The sequence below is a fragment of the Panthera pardus genome, unplaced genomic scaffold (genome assembly GCF_024362965.1).
Source record: "Panthera pardus isolate Hobbes unplaced genomic scaffold, ASM2436296v1 HiC_scaffold_12, whole genome shotgun sequence".
In the NCBI taxonomy this organism is placed as follows: domain Eukaryota; kingdom Metazoa; phylum Chordata; class Mammalia; order Carnivora; family Felidae; genus Panthera; species Panthera pardus.
The window spans coordinates 81,516,690-81,536,957 of record NW_026526677.1 but is presented as its reverse complement, the minus strand read 5'-3'; the positions used below and the strand labels follow the sequence as shown (position 1 = coordinate 81,536,957).

Genomic DNA, 20,268 nt, shown 5'->3' with positions numbered 1-20,268 from the left:
CAGCCCTGCAAGAGATCCTAAGGGGGACTCTGTGAATCGAAAGCAGCAAAGACTACAAAGAACAAGAAAACATCACAACAAATATAAAATCTACATATAAAAAATGTCACTAAATTAATATCTTTCAATAATCACTCTGAATGTGAATGGACTAAATGCCCCAATCAAAAGAAATAGGGTATCAGATCGTTAAAAACAAACAAACAGACAAAAAACAAAACAAAAACAAAAACAAAACAGATCCAATTACCAAGTATATGCTGCTTACAAGAGATGGATTTTAGACCTGAGGACACCTGAAGATTGAAAGTGAGGGGATGGAGAATCATCTATCATGCTAATGGACATCAAAAGAAAGCCAGAGTAGCCATACTTATATCAGAAAACTAGATTTTATTTTTTATTTTCTTACAATTTTTTAATGTTTATTTTTGATAGAGAGAGAGACAGAGCATGAGTGGGGGAGGGGGCAGAGAGAGAGGGAGACACAGATCCAAAACGGGCTCCAGGCTCTAAGCTGTCAGCACAGAGCCCGATGTAAGGCTTAAACTCATGAACCATGAGATCATGACTTGAGCTGATATCAGACGTTTAACTGACTGAGCCACCCAAGTGCCCCAAGACAAAATAGAGTTTAAAACAAAGATTGTAACAAGAGATGAAGAAGGGCATTATATCAGAATTAAGGGGTCTATCCAGCAAGAAGAACTAACATTGTAAATATTTATGCCCCCAATGTGATTCCCAAATATATAAATCGATTAATCACAAACATAAACAAAACTATTGATAATAATACCATAATTGTAGGTGACTTTAATACTTCACTTATAGCAATGGACAGATCATTTAGGCAGAAAATCAACAAGGAAACAATGGCTATGAATGACACATTGGACCAGATGAACTTAATAGATATATTTAGAACATTTCATCCTAAAACAGCAGAATACACATTCTTCTCAAGTGTACATGGGACAGTCTCCAAAATACATCACATATTGAGTCACAAAGCATCTTTCAATAGGTAAAAAAAAGATTGAGATCATCCCATGCGTATTTTCAGATCACAATGCCAGGAAACTTTAAATCAACCACAAGAAAAAATTTTGAAAGCCCCCAAATACATGGAGGTTAAAGAACATCCTACTAAATAATGAATGAGCTAACCTGGAAATTAAAGAAGAAATTAAAAATTACATGGAAGCAAAGGAAAATGAAAACATGACAGGCCAAACCCTTTGGGATGCAAGCAAAGGCAGTCCTAAGAGGAAAAGACACTGCAGTTCAGGCCTATCTCAAGAAGCAAGAAAGATCCCAAGTAAACAACCTAACCTTACACCTAAGGGAGCTAGCAAATGAACAGCAAATAAAGCCTAAAGCCAGCAGAAGAAAGGAAATAACAAAGATTAGAGCAAAAATCAATGCTATCAAAACCAAAAATACAGTAGAACAGATCAATGAAATTAGGAGCTGTTTTTTTTGAAAGAATAAATAAATTGATAAGCCCCTAGCCAGAGTTCTCAAAAAGAGAGAGGACTCAAATAGATAAAATTACGAATGAAAGAGGAAGATCACAACTAATACCACAGAAATATAAACAATTATAAAATAATACTCTGAAGAATTGTATGCACTGGAAAATCTTTAAGAAATGGACAAATTCCTAGACACACACTACCAAAACTCAAACAGGAAGAAATAGAAAATTTGAACAGACCCATAACTAGCAAAGATATTGAATCAGTTATCAAACACCTCCCAACAAATAAGAGTCCTGAACCGGATAGCGTTCTACGGGAATTCTACCAGACATTTAAGCAGAGTTAATACCTATTCTCTCAAACCGTTTCAAGAAATAGAAATGGAAGGAAAGTTTCCAAACTCATTCTATGAAGCCAGCCTTACCTTGATTCCAAAACCAGACAAAGACCCCACTAAAAAGGAGAATTACAAACCAATATCCCTGATGAGGAAGGATGTAAAAATTGTCAAGATACTAGCAAATTGAATTCAATAGTACATTAAAAGAATCACTCACTATGATCAAGTGGGATTTATTCCTGGATTGCATGCTGGTACAATATTAGCAAATCAATCAATATGATACACCACGTTAATAGAAGAAAAGTATAACAACCATATGACCATGTCAATAGATGCATTCTTTCTTGATAAAAACCCTCAAGAAAGTTGGGATAGAAGGAACATGCCTTACCATCATAAAAGCCATATGTGAAAGCCCACAGCTAATATCATCCTTAATGAGGAAAAACAGCTTTCCCCCTAAGATCAGGAACACGGCAGGGATATACACTCTCACCACTCTTCTTCAACTTAGTGTTGGAAGTCCTAGCCTCAGCAGTCAGACAACAAAATGAAATAAAAGGCATCCAAATTGGCAAAGAAGAAGTGAAACTTTAGCTCTTTTCAGATGACATGATACTCTACATGGAAAACCTGAAAGACTCCACCAAAAAAACTGCTAGAGCTGATCTATGAATTCAGCAAAGTCATAGGATATAAAATCCATGTACAAAAATCGGTTGCGTGATGCTAAGTGAAATAAGCCATACAGAGAAAGACAGATACCATATGGTTTCACTCTTATGTGGATCCTGAGAAACATAACAGAAACCCATGGGGGAGGGGAAGGAAAAAAAAAAAAAAAAAAAAAAGAGGTTAGAGTGGGAGAGAGCCAAAGCATTAGAGACTGTTAAAAACTGAGAACAAACTGAGGGTTGATGGGGGGTGGGAGGGAGGGAGGGCAGGGTGGGTGATGGGTATTGAGGAGGGCACCTTTTGGGATGAGCACTGGGTGTTGTATGGAAACCAATTTGACAGTAAATTTCATATATTAAAAAATAAAAAAAATAAAAAAAAGAAAAAAAAAAACAAAAAAAAAAACAAAAACAAAACAAAACAAAACAAAAATCGGTTGCATTCCTATACACCAATAGTGAAGCAACAGAAAGAGATATCAGGGAATTGATCCCATTTATAATTGCACTAAAAAACATAAAATACCTAGGAATAAACCTAACCAAAGAGGTAAAAGATCTGTATGCTGGAAACTATAGAAAGCTTATTAAAGAAACTGAAGAAGACACAAAGAAATGGAAAACATTCCATACTCATGAATTGGAAAAACAAATATTGTTAAAATGTCAATACTACCCAAAGCAATCTATACATTCAATGCAATCCCTATCAAAATAACACCAGCATTCTTCACAGAGCTGGAATAAACAATCCTAAAATTTATATGGAACCAGAAAAGACCCTGAATAGCCAAAATAATGTTGAAAGAAAACCAAAGCTGGAGGCATCAGAATCTCAGACTTTAAGCTGTAGCACAAAGCGATGATCATCAAGACAGTATGGTATGGGGCGCCTGGGTAGCTCAGTTGGTTGAGCGTTTGACTTCGGCTCAGGTCATGGTCTCCTGGTTTGTGGGTTCAAGACCTGCATCAGGCTGTGTGCTGACAGCTCAGAGCCTGGGGCCTGCTTCAGATTCTGTGTCTCCCTCTCTCTCTGCCCCTCCCCTGCTCGCACTCTCTCTGTCTCGCTTAAAAATAAATAAACATTAAAATATTTTTTAAAAAGACAGTACAGTAGGGGCACAAAAACAGACACATAGATAATGGAATAGAATAGAGAACCCAGAAATGGACCCACAAATATATGGGCAACTAATGTTTGACAAAACAGGGAAGAATATGTAATGTGAAAAAGACAGTCTCTTTAGCAAATGGTGCTTGGAGAACTAGACAGCAACATGCAGAAGAATGAAATTGGACCACTTTCTTACACCATACACAAAAGTAAATTCAAAATGGATGAAAAACCTAAATTGAGACAGGAAACCATCAAAATCCTAGCCTACTAGGCTAAATAATTTTGTATGCCTACTAGGAGTAGAACTTATAAGAGGTACTTTTGAAAATATGTCTAGTGAATGAGAAAAGGACACATTTGAGAATATTTCTATGTAAACAATTAAGGCTGAATTAGCTTCTCCAGAAATATTGGAGTGTAAGCTGACATGAAAGTATGTTCATATTTGATTGGTTATACTGCAGGAGATGGAAATTTGGGCTCCTGTATCTACTCTAAGTGGGTTTATCACAATGTGGAGAAATTCTAAGTGCAAACATTCATAATTCAATAAGGTGATTTATAGAATGTTACATTTAGCTGATATGTAAGTGGTAAGTTTCCAGATTCCTGGGATCTTGGGTATTTCTGTTAATATTGTGCTATGGGAATTTTAGTGCAGAGCAAGAAAGTACACTTGGGCTCCTACCCACCTTGGGAGACAGTGAATTTTGATCACTCAAGTCACTTTCTTTGTATTACAAATATCCCAGAGCAAAGTTTAGGAAACTAGAGTGCAAAAAAGTAAAATCCATTCCTGTGGCCCAAACATGTTCGATTGAGTAGCCTGTTCCACTGGATGGAATCTTTCTTGTGGTACTTAAATAGTGAGGTGCTAGTGTCCTGGTTACACTACTATCAAGGGTGTAACCCTCTGAGACAGCTGGACTTAGTCTCAGAAAGGCTTTCCCTTTCAGGTAAGGCTAATAATGGTAGATACCCCATGATTAGAGGGTGCTGCCTTTCCCTTGGAATGTTGTCTTGCCTATTGGTAAGTAAGAGCTGTGTGGGTAAATATTAGCATTGCTATGGAAGCAGGGAGAGGCTGCTAGAAATCGGCATTATGATCCCCTGCCCTCAAGATATTATTTTATGAAAATTAACATATCTCTTACATGATTTTTATATACCATAAAAAAGATTGTGTGTAAACCTATTAAAACTAAAGTTGAAAAGACCTTATAAAAAAAGTGATGGGACAAACTGTACGCAATGTAAACTTGTCCTGCAAAAGCTTAAAAACATATATCAGGAAAACATATCATTTCTTTTAAAGTAATAAACTAGATTTTTACAATTATATCATAAAACTTCAGTATGATAAGAATTAAAGCATGAAAAGAAGCAACACATTTTTCCTATTTATTTACTTAGATTGCATACCTAGAATCTTCAGCTCAGCACTCGCAAAAATGGCTCCGTATTTATTTTCGGCCAAACACTGATACATTCCAGCATCTGATTGATTCACGTTGTGGATCATCAATACTCCATTAACCATCTCAATCCTATTCTGTAATAAAATAAAAATAAGTAGGTAAAGAAAATGAATAAATCATACGGATTTTGCAGTTACTCTCTTCTAGGCTGAGGGAAAGAAGCCTCCGATGAATGCAGCTGAACATTATTTGACAAGTTAATAACACAAATTTACTGTTCATTATTTTATGATAAAATGTCTTTTGTAAATTATAACTATTTCTTGGTCAAAAAAGATATCATAACAGTATTTTACTGTAGTTATTCTTAGGAGTTTTAGTTTCAGTTTTGTTTTTATACTGAGCAGTTGCTTTTTTTTTTTTTTTTGATATACTAGATCAGCCTATAAAATATAATCAGCAGATAATGCTTTTGGTTGAACTAATTTTACATAAGAAGAAGGGGTTCACATGTGGAAAAAATTGTGACTGTAGACAAGTAAGATCAAAGTTAAAACCAGCCCAGGTCAAACGAAGAATCCTTTTGCTAGGATTAACTGTGTGTTTCACTTAAGTGTCTTAGAATCCTTTTGCTAAGATTAACTGTGTGGCTCAGTTAAGTGTCTGACTTTGGCTTAGGTCATGATATTGTGGTTTGTGGGCTGAAGCCCTGCATCGGGATCCATGCTGGCAGTGTGGAGACTGCTTAGGATTCTCTCTATCCCTCTCTCTGCCCTTCCCCTACTCACACTTTTTCTCTCTCTCCAAATAGATAAATAAACATAAAAATAAAAAAGAATCCCTTTGTTATATTAATGTGATCAGGAGTTTACCTTTTCTCACTTCCTGACAAACTAAAACAAATAAAAAAACTGCCCTGCAACTGGATTCTGTACAAAATTATTGACCAAAAAACATAAACTCATTATCAGATAAAATTTAATATAGAATTCAGAAAACTGAGCATGTGCAAATTGGGGTCAACTGAAGCCAAGAGCTCATTTCAAAAACAAATTTGAAATTTAAAATGCTGTTAAGGTATCCTGTCTACTTAATGCCAAACAAATAATTCTTTCAATTTTAGTGATCAGTGGTTTACTTATCAACAGAGATGCCAAGTAAGTTTACATAATTTTCAAAATAAACCCATTCACTTTGCAACAGTATTATCTGCCAGTGGAATTTAATTTACTGGGATGCTGAAAGAAAATATGACCAGCATAGTCTTATCTCAAGGTTTATCTGGTATCCCCAGGAAATTAGAGAGAAAGAGACAACGAATCAATGACTCAGGATTCTCACGCCCTCAGTTTTAATGGCTCTATAGTTATTTGTATTTCTGTATTCGTTTTCTGTAATTGTGTTTTGTTTTGGTCTAACTGGTTTTATAAGAGAATGCTGGAGCTGGATGGGACTGTGGGGATGATATGATCCAATCTCTTGATTTCATAAAGGAGCGAACTGAAGCCCAAAGAGGTGAATGACAGACAAGAGACCTCTTGGTAGTGGTAGGACCTGGGCATAATCTGTGTTCGGAATTTCAACCTCATATACCACCCTTCCATTTTTGGCCATAAATAGTGAACTATTCTCCCCTTGCCCTCCTTTCTGCAAAGGCCATACAAGGGAGTTGGCTAAAATTATTACCATCATTTTAAAACTAAACAGTCATTGATTTATTTTCAAATCCAGTACATGTTTCAAAAATATGCAGAGTTACTAAAAAAAAAAATTAGTTTTTTAAATCCTATTAAGTAAGATGTCACAGAACCTGTCCAAGATACAGAAAGCTAGGATTCTATAATAGTCTTGTCTCTCACCAGATACATGATCTTGGACAAGTCACTTTACTTCTGGGGCAAATTCCACCCTCTGCAAAGTGACACAACAAGCTAGATATCTAAAAGTCAGCTAGAGACAGCAATGAATCTATGATAATAATTGATATTTTCCCATGAATTTATAGGATCAAATAAAACTTTAACAACATGTTCCTCAAAAATTAATGAGGTAATTAAAAAGAAAATTTTAGGGGCGCCTGGGTGGCTCAGTTAAGCGTCTGACTTCAGCTCAGGTCATGATCTCGCGGTTCGTGAGTTTGATCCCCGCGTCAGGCTCTGTGCTGACAGCTTGGAGCCTGGAGCCTGTTTTGGATACTGTGTCTCCCTCTTTCTCTGACCCTCCCCCATTCATGCTCTGTCTCTGTCTCAAAAATAAAAATAAACGTTAAAAAATTTATTTATAAATACATTTTATTTCTCACTTCACTACATTAGGAGGCATATATAAGAAATGACTTTCAATAAGACAAAAGGAGGATAGTTTGTCATATCCTGTGTGAAATCCTGTTAAAATTACACTGGAACAGATTAACAGTTACCAACAGTACCTGAGGCAAGAGGGACACTCCATTCTTCAGCCAACGGTATGTGGGTCGGGGTTTTCCAGTAGCCTTACATTCCCATCGGAGAGGGCTCCCACTGTCCAACTGAGTGTCATTCAGTTTTTCTACCCAGTGTGGATAAGCTGTAAGAGTTTATGGATTAAAGAAGGATGACTTCATTTTTCAAACACTTTACCAAATTCAAAATTCATGTGGAAATATTACTTGCATTAATTTTTTTTATCAATTCACATAATTGTAGGTATTCAGAAGAAGCACAACATTGCATTGCACACAGAACTCTATTTCCTGTGTAAAAAGATATAGCAGTGATAATATTTTGATAATTTAAAACACTTTTGTAAGCTAGGTCAAGTATATCTTATTGTTTTACCCAACTTACAGCAAGTGGCTACAGTCTCCCCAAGGTATCAGAACTTGTTTAATAGGAAATCAAGTACTTAGAGGCATCCTTTTTTTCCAGACATTGAGGCAGCGTTAGCGCAAGGTGATATAATACAAAAAGACCATTTATTGAATAATTGCTTTGCTTTTTTATTTTTGTTTTTTCTAAAATAAATTGAATTGCATAGGAAAATAATTTGTTAATTCAAATTTCTCTTGGTGTAAAATTTTTTTATATATTTATTAACATTCTTCAAAACTTTTTAAAATCCTTTTTCAAAATTACAACAGAGAAAAACTACTTTATCAAGAAAGAGATAATGTACTTGTTTACAACCTGTAAGACACAAAATAGTGTCTTTCCTCCATTGGATAATTTTTAAAATAAAACTACTGAAAACAAGTGACTCTTTGTCCACAAAAACACTGAAAAAACTGAAACAATAGCTATAAATATTGAACAATTATTTTTCTCTAGCAAATTTTTTGGCATTAACCTATAACATATTTTACTTTGTGACAGTGAGGACTTTGATCACTGATTCATTCACTTCATACTATTTAGTCCTTTCTTGGTCTTAGAAGTTATTAAGGATATAGGAGCATCTATGTCATTTCTTTTTTAGGAGTTTATATTGTGGTAGAGGAAGTCTAACGTCAATGCTATAGGATATGGTAGCACAAGAAAGGAAAGAAGATGTACTAAAGGAAACTGCACTTGAATACTAGAATAGTGGGTCTAAAGGGACAATAGTGGGTCCAAAACCTAAGCAGTTTAAAAGGGAGGAAACAGAGTGTGAGAGAAAGAACTCTCATTTATTAATCGCTAGTCCTAGACACTGAGCTACATTATCAATTAATCCCCGTTACATTTATCCTGAAAACAAACATTTAATTTTATGAATCAGGAAACTTTGGCTCAGAGAGGTTAAAAAAAAATTTACCCAAGGTCACACAATTAATAAGGCATAGAAACCACATTCAAAGTCAGATATTTCTGACTCCAGGCAGCATACAATTATTTCATTCTACTCTGGCAGATTAAAAAATGAATTGGAAGCATTTATTGCATTCCTAGTGTGTTTTGCCTTCTCCTGATCTCTGAATGGGAATTTTGTTTTCAATAGCTCATTGGTCTTCTAGATAATGACTGTAAGGAGCCTTACTTTGGCATATTCAGAATTTGTAGGCCTTTGAACACATTCTGTGATCCAACATCAACATCCGATTCAATATCATCAGCCTAGGAGCTATCAAGGAAAAATCTTGCCATGGTGAGCTTCAAATATTAGCTTTCATGACTTTCATGCCTGTCTTTTAAAATGAGTCCCTTTTTAGTTATCTCTCATGCATACTAAAAATGCTGATAGGAATGGTAAGATACAAAAGTAACATTAAACTCTACTTTCTCATTGGGGCTTTCTGTAAACTTTACTACCCTGCTTTGCCAGTCTACTTCATACTATTCATGATCCTTGTAATCCAAGCACACAGGTTTACTGTCTCCCAAGAACACCCTGCATCTTCTTCAAATTGTTAAATCCACCTGGAATGTTCTACTTTTCTTCTTTGTCTCTTTTAATTCTAATAATAATTCAAGTTTGAGTCTAAATCATATAAGGTTTCCTTTTTTTAATTTTATTTTTAATTTTTTTTTTAAATTTACATCCAAATTAGTTAGCATATAGTGCAACAATGATATCAGGAGTAGATTCCTTAGTGCACCTTACCCATTTAGCCCACCCCCCTCCATACAACCCCTCTAGTAACCCTCAATTTGTTCTCCATATTTATGAATCTCTTCTGTTTTGTCCCCCCCGTTTTTATATTATTTTTGTTTCCCTTCACTTATGTTCATCTGTTTTGTCTCTTAAAGTCCTCATATGAGTGAAGTCATATGATTTTTGTCTTTCTCTGACTGACTAATTTCACTTAGCATAATACCCTCCAGTTCCATCCATGTAGTTGCAAATGGCAAGATTTCATTCTTTTTGATTGCCGCGTAATACTCTGTGGTTATGTATATACCATATATATATATGTATACCATATGTATACTATATATACCATATGTATGTGTGTGTGTGTATATATGTGTATATATATATATATATATATATATATGGTGTGTGTATATATATATACATATATATATACACACACCATATGTATGTGTGTGTGTATATATATATATATATATACACACACACACCATATATATATGTTATATATATATATATACACACACACACATACACCATATATATATGTTATACACACACACACACATACACACACACACACACACCATATATAACATATATGTATGGTGTGTGTGTGTGTGTGTGTGTGTGTATATATATATATATATATATATATCACATCTTGTTTATCTATTCAGCTGAACAGAATGCTTGATAGGAAAAACAAGAAAACAAAACAAAGCAAATCTTTGTCTTGGAAAAGCTTAATAATCAAATTGTAGACATTGGAAGGCATTAAAATTTGTGAGGGCACTCTCCAGAGATCTTTTAAAAATAAGGAAATCTATAATACTACACTACAATGAAAATAAAATTCTATTTCTTATTGGATATTTGGGGAAATTATTAGTTGTGGGGCACATGATACATATTTAAACTCATAGATCACATATCTTTATATAATATTTTTCTCTACACAAAGTACCTCCTGTTGAGATCTCCTTGCATATAAAACTGCTTAAAATTGTTTTAATTTCCTTCTTTCCTTCCTCTTTTCCTCCTATCCTCCTTACTTCTTTCTTCTTTTTGTTTTTTCATTGTTTCTTTTCATCTTAATTGAGAACTTTAACAAATAGGGTTCAATTTATGTTGGAAATATAAAGACTAAAAATTTCTGTGACTAGTAAATTTGTGTGACTAGTCTTTGATTAATCATCAGAAGTTAAAAGACATAGAAATAATCAAAGAAATTATTTCCCCTATAAAACTACCATATGTTATAAAAAGACATATTTAATAGAATACATATGTAGTTTTTTTCTAAGTTTCAATTGTTATTTTTTTCAATTTATTCAATTATGTTTTTTTGTAGTTTAATTTTTTTTCAATTTCATGAATATTGTTATTCGAATGTATTGGTTAAATAACACCTGTAAGTTTACCTTTATTTTTATTATTTTAGTACCATGGACTTTTTGTTGTGTTATTTGTTGCCTTATGTTTACAATATAGATCTTTTTTTAAAATTATTATTATTTTTTTTGAGAGAGAGGGAGAGAGCATTGAGGAGGGACAGAGAGAGGGAGAGGGAGAGACAGAATCCCAAGCAGACTCCACACTGTCAGTGCAGAACCTGACATGGGGCTCGATGTCACACACTGCGAGATTATGACCTGAGCTGAAATCAAGAGTCGGAGGCTTAACCAACTGAGTCACCCAAATACCCCTACAGAGTCTTAATTATAAATACCGTGTGGCTTAAATTTATGCCTACCACCTATGTTGGCACTAATTTTGTAATGATTTGACCACCACCAACAACAACAACAACAAAAGAGACTAGAAAGGTTGTCTTAAAACCTTGGCTCTCATCCATTGAGCTAAACAACTAACTGAACATGTAAACATTCCCATAATTACACTTTCACGAAGACAGTGAGAACACAGGAAAAACTATATATTTTCAGTACTCAGTGAATATTGACCATTTAGGTTAAAGTGTCAGCCTCTACTTTTTTCATTGGGTGAAGATCAGGTTACAGAACTTCCAACAAAAATCCATTCTCCTAAAAGGAGAACATTCCAAATACAAATCATGGATACAGTGAAATATTCATGCATCATGTTATTCTGTATCAACTGTCAGGAGGAAATGCTAGCCAAGATCCTTAAATTCTACAGAGTTTCAGGGGTGAGGAGAAAAGCCCTCATGTCAAAGGCAACAGATTTAAAAGTACAAATTGGGTGACCATGTAATAACCAAGACAGTCTGGAAGTGAAATAGAGCTTTTTGTTATTGTCCCAGTGCTACAGACATAAACTGGGACTATTTGGGCAAAATCAGGAGCAGCGTAGAAAAACTACCCTAAAAATGGGCTACAGTGAAAGGCCAAATTCTTCCAAGATACCTTCCCAAACTGTCAGATGTTATATACCAGAGTAGCCAGCTAGCCCAGTTTCTTTTTCTAGTCAATAATCTTAATTATTCTCTATTCAAAATGATGCATTTTTTGGGAAGGTCTGTCCTTACCTGGCTGGCCTGCATTGTACATCTAATTGTGCATGACAAGGAGAGTTTACAGTTTGTTTCTTAGTAGTACACTCTCTTACCAGAAGGTAAACCAGTAAAATTGAGTGAAATCAATTTTCTTTCTTTTTCTTGGAAATAATCATTACTACTATGAATCAAGTACCTGGAATGGAGAGAGTTACAATGGAGTAGTGCCATGTGGGAGGTTCTGTCCTGTACTGTAAATCTAATTATAACTTAGGTGTGAGCCAATTTTCACCACCCAGAAAGATTTGGAAATTTTCCCAAATTGTCTTAAGAGTAACAGTCTCTCCTTGCATTTCTTTGTGTGGTTTTGAGTGACAATGCTCTGGTTGAACACTTGTCTTTCAGTATCAGATTTTTATTTGTAGAGAGAAACTGGTATAACTTCACACTTTGGAGTATAAACCAACATAATGTATTTGAATGTTAATTATTGTTCATTGGGGTACAGAAGCAAGAATTTTTACCCCTATGGCTACACAGTTGACTTAATGATGTAGTAAGAAATTGTGAACAGTTTGCTTTGTGAGTTTCATCAAACTATAATACCCATGGCCTAAATAAACAAACCAGTGCTAGTGCTTCAATCTTACAAACTTCTAAATGGCTCTATGTTTTTCTTCAGGATGCTTCCCCCTGTTTAGCCTTTAAAGAAAGTCTTAAAGATATCCTTTGGAAAGCTTTCTCTGATTCATCCCAGTAGATGCAGTAGAATCTGCTCCCACAATCCTTTGCACATGCCTTTATCACTGCAGACAACATGCTCTGTTCTAATGTGGGGTTTGCATTTCATCTAATCTGGTGGACCACGAATTCCTTCAAAGTTCTACTGCTAGTATGTAGAGCAATAATAGGCTTTTAATAAACATTCATTGAATACATGAATGAATGAAATATTAATGGTAGAGTAATAAGGTTGGACTACTGAATTCCTAAAGGAGTTATTAGAGATCAAGAAAGAAAAACCAGTTTAAATTCAGATATTAATGTTTCAAACTGTTCTTTAAGAGTTCATTTGCAGGGCATTAAGCTTTTTAGGTGAATGGATCTTGAGATACAGTGATAGTTGTAGTTGTTTGGTGGGTTCAGCCAAATAGGCAATTTGGATAGTTTTATATTGAAAGCATTTGAATTTTCTTATATCAATGTTCTAGATTATAGTGTTCCTCTTTGTGTGTATGTGTGTGTGTGTGTGTATGTGTGTGTGTCTTCATATAGGAAATAAGAATACTATCAATTACCCATTATGTTTAATGTACATTATAAAAGCAAATATGAAAAGTAGATACAACTTATGATCCTCGGAAGTAAAGATGAAATTGTAGATATTTTTTGAAGTAGATTTTCCCAGTTCTTATACACAACCTGGTTGGTTCTTTGGCATTTTTGGATATATAAATGTTTCTATGTTGTAGAGGCTATTTATCATACAGATATATTAATATAGGCCAGGGGTCAGAAAAGTTTTTCTGTAAAGGACCAGATAGTAGATATTTTAGGCTTTGCAAATCAGCTACTTAATTCTGTCTCAACTGCCTCATTCTGCCATAGCAGTGTAAAAGCTGACATAGACAATATGTAAACAAATGGGTGTGGTTGTGTTCCAGTAAAATTTTCTTTTCTTTCTTTTAAAAATTTTTAATGTTGATTCATTTTTTTTGAGAGAGAGAGACAGAGTGTGAGTCGAGGAGGGACAGAGAGAGAGGGTGACACAGAATCTGAAGCAAGCTCCAGGCTCTAAGTTGTAAGCACAGAGCCTGATGCAGGGCTCAAACTCATGAACCATGAGATCATGACCTGGCCAAAGTCGGATGCTTAACCGACTGAGCCACCCAGGCGCCCCTAAAATTTTATTTTCAAAAAAGTGACATCTGGGGAGGATTTGGTGCATGGGCAATAGATTGAAATTCCTGACTCAGGCCAATGGCAAGAATAAATTAATAAAAGTTACAAGATTTTTAACTTATCAGAGAATGGCTTTGGTGCAAGGAAAACATCTCATTTTTAAGTATAGCCACTCTCTATTCTATACAAAGAATCTGCTATTTCCCCATTCATTTTTAATTTAAACCACTTCTGTGTATAGCATAATTTTACATGATGTTTTACCATGCAGAAATAGTATGATTATAAATTATTACTTGGTTTTTATGTACTACCTAACAAACAATATGTCATTCAAATTAATTTGCATTTTCAATTTGACCCTTGGGAATGACTGGAGCATCATGCTTTGCTGAGAACACTTACTGTATACTTGTAATTGTCCACGGAAGGAGTTTTTTCCACGTGAATTTTCAGCTCTGCACTCATATAGGCCTGCATCATCCAGCTGCACGTTGGGTATTTCCAGCACTGCCTGAGATTTCCGCAGACGTGCCTTACTAGGAATATAACCATTAACCTTCATCCATGTGATTGTTGGAACTGGGCTACAATAAAGAGCAAAAATACTGTTAATACACTTTCCATTATTAGGAACATAGATTCTATTATCTGGTAATTTAAGCACTTAATCGGCTGAGTGCAATAAAGTGTAATCACAATTAAAGACCACGTGCTGGTTGATATACTTCACTTTCCATGTGTATTGTCTGGTAAATAGTTAAATTCAAGGAAGATACTTTCCTTTCTTTCATATTACAGGAAGGCAATTCAGAGACAATATTTTATACATTTTAAAACATTATGCTTTATTTAAAAAAACATTTTAAGATTGTTTGAATGGCAAAGGTAATTTATGAAATTACAAAAGTAATGTGTGATTATTCCAATATGTTGAACAAATGACTCATGAACTAAATGAACTAAGAACTCTTTTTGCTCCAACCTCTGCAAGTATCTTCTTTTTCAGTGACAAATGCAATTTGTTTGTTATCTCCTACCTTGTCTTAATGATGCATATATATATATATATATATATATATATATATACACACATATGATTTATTTTTGTTTTGTTTAAAAAAATGTAAGTCATACACTTGATATTTACTAAAAAAATTAAAATCAAGATCAACTCCTGACTAACTCTATTTGATGGCTATATACTATTCCATTATATAAACATATCAGAATTTAATCAACCAGCCCCTATATTTAGACATTAAGTGTAGTCCCAGTTTCTCTCCTTTCCTTTTTATTTTTTCCCACTAAGAAACAATATTGCTACAAACAACTTTGCACATATATCATATACTATAGCTTTTATTTTCTACAGCAGACATTCACAAAAGTGAAATTGATGGATCAAAGGGCACCCACATTTTTCATTTTAATAAGTACTACCAGATTGTTTTTCAATAATATAGTAGCAGTTTCCATATCTATCAGTAATATATGAGGCTGTTACCCCATATCTTTGCAACCATTTTATGTGATCAATCTGTTTAATTTTTGTCAGTATTGAGAGGTAAAAAATGATGTTTTGTTGCTACTTTAATTAATATTTCTCTGAACTCAAATAAGATTGAAACTTTTTTATATTTTTATTGGCTATTTGCATCTACTTTTCTTTGAATTGTTTGCTTATGTTATTTTTCTATTTTTTCTTTCATTTTTCTATTTGCCTATTTGCATTTTTAAAATTTATTTCTTAGAGTTCTTTGTGTATTAGAGCCACTAAGACTTTGTTTCTCAGAAAAATTCTCCCTCAGGTATTATTAGTTTATGGTGGCTTCTACAATACACTTTTATATACACTTTTAGAAGAAACAAACATATGTATAGTTTCCTTCACAACCTCTAAATTTTTGTTTGTTTAAAAAATTATATGTACACCTAAGTTTATGTCCATATTTTATGCATTGTTACTGCCAGTATTTTGTGTTTTGTTTTTTTTTTTTGTTTTTATTTTGAACAGTTTGATCTTTAATCCACCTGGAATATATTCATGTTTTTGGTGTGAGATAGGGAATTATTGCAGCATCATTACAGTAAAACTCCTTTCCCCACAATATTTGGTATATTAAGTTTGTCATATAATTGGTTCTCACATACTTGAATTTGTTTCAGGCTTCTCAGTTCTGTTCCACTGATTTATTTATTACTATCTATATTTAATGCACTTTATGGTTTGGACCCAGTCTACTTCCTCAGTTTGATTTCTCACTATTTCCTTCCATATCTCATGACCCAGAAACATATCTCTGTGTGTTTCCAATTATATCTGTTAAAATCCTACTAATCCTCTGAGGCCCATCCTAAATTCCTCCTCTTCAGTAAAGTCTTTACCAAAGTCTGCAGGGATTTTTTTTTTCTGTTAAATAACAAAGTGCTTTGTGTATCTCCTATAACTCACATCTCTTATAACCTTCTACCACAGATTGTAATTGCTAATTATTAGTTTTTTACACTAATTTTTCTTATAGTGGAGATAGCAATGTTCACTAATATAAACAATGCTATGTATTTTGAACACCTTTTTGACTTGTTCCTTAGGGATAAGCGTAGTATTGAAATTTCTGGATTAGAGTTTGACAATTTTTCTTATTTATTTAGGTAGGTACATATATCCAACATCCAGGAGGAATGAACCTTGCATTTTAGAATAATCTTTACATTGGCATGGCATATCATTCTTTTAATATGTATGAGAATTAATTTGTGATTTTTTAAATGAGGATTTTTACATCTATATTCAAAGGTGAGAGTATCTTCAGCTTATTAGGTTTATTCGTTTGTGTGTGAGCTTACTTTTTAGTGGTTGGTTTGTTTACAAGCTAGTTTTGACAGATTTGGTATCATAGTGATGGACGATAGCTTAGTGAACATGCCAGAATATCCCCCTCTCTCTGATAGCTTAAATAGTAGGGAAATTATATGTTCCTTAGGATACTGATAGCATTTTCAAAAAAAGTTACCTGGGTCGGCCATCATTAGTGGAGTTAGTTTTTTTTACAATGATTGCAGTTTCTTCTAGGTTTTCTTTAATTGTGTTGGGTTCTACTTATGTCAACTTTGGCAATTCAGGTTTCCCTAGAAAATCAAGTACTCCATCCATAATTTCAACATTTTAGCAATAAGCTGTATAAATAGTGATTTAAAATTATTTAAAAATTCCTCAGTAATGAGTGGTTGCACATTGTAGTAGTAGTTAAATGTGGGATCCATTGCTAGACTTCCTGGGGATAAAAAAGCTCTGGAACTAGAAGTTATTTAACATCTTATTCCTTCAGTTGCCTCAAATGTAAAATATGGTTGAAATAATACAATCTATTTCAGAGAGTAGTTGTGTACATTAATTATTTAAAGAGCTTAGCACTGAGCAAGCGAACAAAAAAAATATTTGCAATAATATGGCAAGGATGTTTGTATTTACTTTATAATTTTAGTAGTATATGCTGTCATCCCCTGCTCCCAACTTGTTTAGCTTTGCATGTTGGTTAAGAGCATGGAATTCAGGGAATACAATTTAGGTTAAAATACAGTTTGAACACAAAGATGCTATGTGATCTTAGGAAAGTTATCTAAGTTAATAAATCTAATTTCTTCATCTGTAAAATGGAGATATTTGCTCCTTAAATGGAAATATATATATTTTTAATTTATTAATGTTTATTTATTTTTGAGAGAGACAGAGACTGAATGTGAGTGGGTTGGGGCAGAGAGAGAGGGAGACACAGAATCTGAAGAAGGCTCCAGGCTCTGAGCTGTCAGCACAGAGCCCAAAGCGGGGCTCGAACTCAGGAGCTGCAAGATCATGACCTAAGCCGAAGTCAGAAGCTCAACCGACTGAACCACCCCGGCGCCCCAAGAATGGAAATATTTTGAGGGCAATGGCATTATCACTCTTGTTCATCAATATGTTCACAGTGTTTCATAAAGTGCTAAGCACATAATTAGTATTTAATAAATTTATGAAATAATGATTCTCATATTATTTTGAGCTTTAAGTGAGCTATGTTTTTGTAAATTACTTAGCAAAATACATTTCAAATAGTGAGTACCCAATAAATATTAGATGTATTGATTTTTAAATGATTAGCTTTGTCAGAGTTTGTCTATTTTATTGGTCTTTAAAATAAGAATTTTGAGTTTTTACTTTTTTATTTTAATTCAGGAGTTTCCATTTTTTTATTTATTTATTCCTCTTTCTTGATCAGTACATTTATATTGTACTTCTAGCTTTTTGAGCTGAATGATCAATATAGTTATTATTTATGGTTAATAATAAAATCATTTAAGGCTGTCTTTTCCTCTGATATCAGACATAGCCACAAGCCATATGTTTTGATAGGTAGAGAGAGTGACTTGTACAGTTTCTGCTTTTTAGAATTTGTTGAGTCAATCTTTATAGCTAAACATAGGATGAATTATTGTGAAAGTTGCATGTCTATAAAAAGGTATATTTTATTTATAATAGAAGTTTAAAATAGCTTTTAGGTATTTTTTAACACTAAATGTGTAAACAAATAAAATAAAGTGTACACAAATAAATACATAAAGTGTAAAACACTAAAAGTATTATTTTAGTGTTTTCCAAATGTTTAAAGAAAGTTGACTTATGTCAAAATAAATCTTCTGTGAAACTTTGTAATGATAAAATAAGAAACCATGTAATTAAAAAGAAGGAGCGAATAGAGTTAAAATGTCTTAAAGTTCTTTTACTTTGGGGAAGATGGTTAAGATATGAACTCCAGACTTTAGGAATGCATGGTAAAATTAATAGGGTAACTATTAAAAACAGTATAATTTTCCAAACAAATGTAACATATAGCAAAAAGTAGGAAGCTCAACCCTTCCCAGAATCCATTCTTTTTTTCTCCTGGGTACATGTTTGCTTTTTTTTCTATGCAAATAGGTATGACCATGATACTGATTTCTGACCATGAAATGTAGTGGAATTATTCCCCAACAAGTCTCTACTCAGTCTTTCCCTGTTGACTAAGTGGATCTTAATGCCCAGGGCAATTTTGGAAGTCAATGGTTGAAATAGCAGAGATTAGGTCTTTAAATGACTGTGTGGAGGAAAGTGTCAAACTACTATTTCACCAGTGCCAATCAAAAATTCTCTTTGGATACTATGTGAATGATATATAAATATTTATCCTTGCTAAGGCCCTAATATTTGAAGATTTATTTATTATACCTACTAGCATTATTTTACTAGCATAGAAATTGGCATATAAAAATGTATAACTGTCATAACAAGACATAAAATATTTGGAACAGTCAGGATGAAAGAGACAAGGATCTGGTACTGGGGAATAAGAAAATGAAGATCCTGTTTATGTAGTGGCAAAATATCTGGTAAAACTTATACCTTTGATAGTTTAGAAAGGTCATCCATATGCTTACATAGCCTAGTCAAGGAATTGGAAAATAGAATACTAAAAGTGTGTGTGGATTGTTACCAGCTTTATTTACCAAAATATTAGATAAAAGAGATTAGGTCAGGAAAATACAGGCTGGATTGTCAGTAGAATTAATGAGAATAGAAAGACTGCAAAATGTGGGACCCTGGTCAATTAAGTAGATTAATTGCAAAAATGGCCTCTATTCTTAATCACTCTCTATATCCATATCTTTTGATTTCAGTTCAGGTCATGATCTCACAGTTCCTGGGATTGAGCCATGTGTGTGGCTCTGAGCTGACAGTGTGGAGCCTGCTTGGGAATCGTTCTCTTCCTTTCTCTCTCTGCTCCTCCTCCAGTTGAGCACATTTTCTCTCTCTCTCTCTCTTTCTCTCTCTCCCCCCCAAAATAAATACATAAACTTAAAAAATAATTGGAGTTTTGAAGAAAAAAAAGATAGTCTGTTGACAAGTACTTTGAATCTGGGCTGTCTTATGACTTGCTTTGGGTATTAAAATGTAGCTTTACAAAGATTTGTGTGCTTTTGCTCTTTCCCTTGGAAGCTTGCCTTTGCCATGAGAACCATTTAAATTAGCCTTCAGGAGAATGAAAGAGCACATGGAGTACAGCCACATTGTCTAGGCAAAGGACATTCCAGGCCTGCCAACTTCCAATGGACTCTTTAGCTGACATGTTTATAATCTAGTTCAGCTGGTATCAGCCCAGTCTGAGACAAATCTGCAGAAATACACAACCATTTCTGCTTTGTTATAAATAATAAATGGTTATTGATTTAAGCTGCCATTTTGGGTTTTTTTTATGCAGCATTGCTATGGGAATACATAATTGATGC

The 20,268-nt window shown here is 33.9% G+C and overlaps 1 protein-coding gene across 2 annotated transcripts in view; it reads right to left on the bottom strand.

Annotated features, from left to right (window-relative positions):
- The window catches only part of CNTN5 (contactin 5), a 1,357,742-nt gene that overhangs the window by 296,631 nt on the left and 1,040,843 nt on the right, over positions 1 to 20,268 (bottom strand). For both annotated transcript variants that reach the window (XM_053900236.1, XM_053900234.1), the window contains 3 exons: positions 14,371 to 14,552; positions 7,465 to 7,601; positions 5,041 to 5,170 (listed from right to left, as the gene is read on the bottom strand). In XM_053900236.1, coding sequence (XP_053756211.1) covers positions 5,041 to 5,170; positions 7,465 to 7,601; positions 14,371 to 14,552 — 449 coding nt within the window. The remainder of the gene's footprint in view (positions 1 to 5,040; positions 5,171 to 7,464; positions 7,602 to 14,370; positions 14,553 to 20,268) is intronic.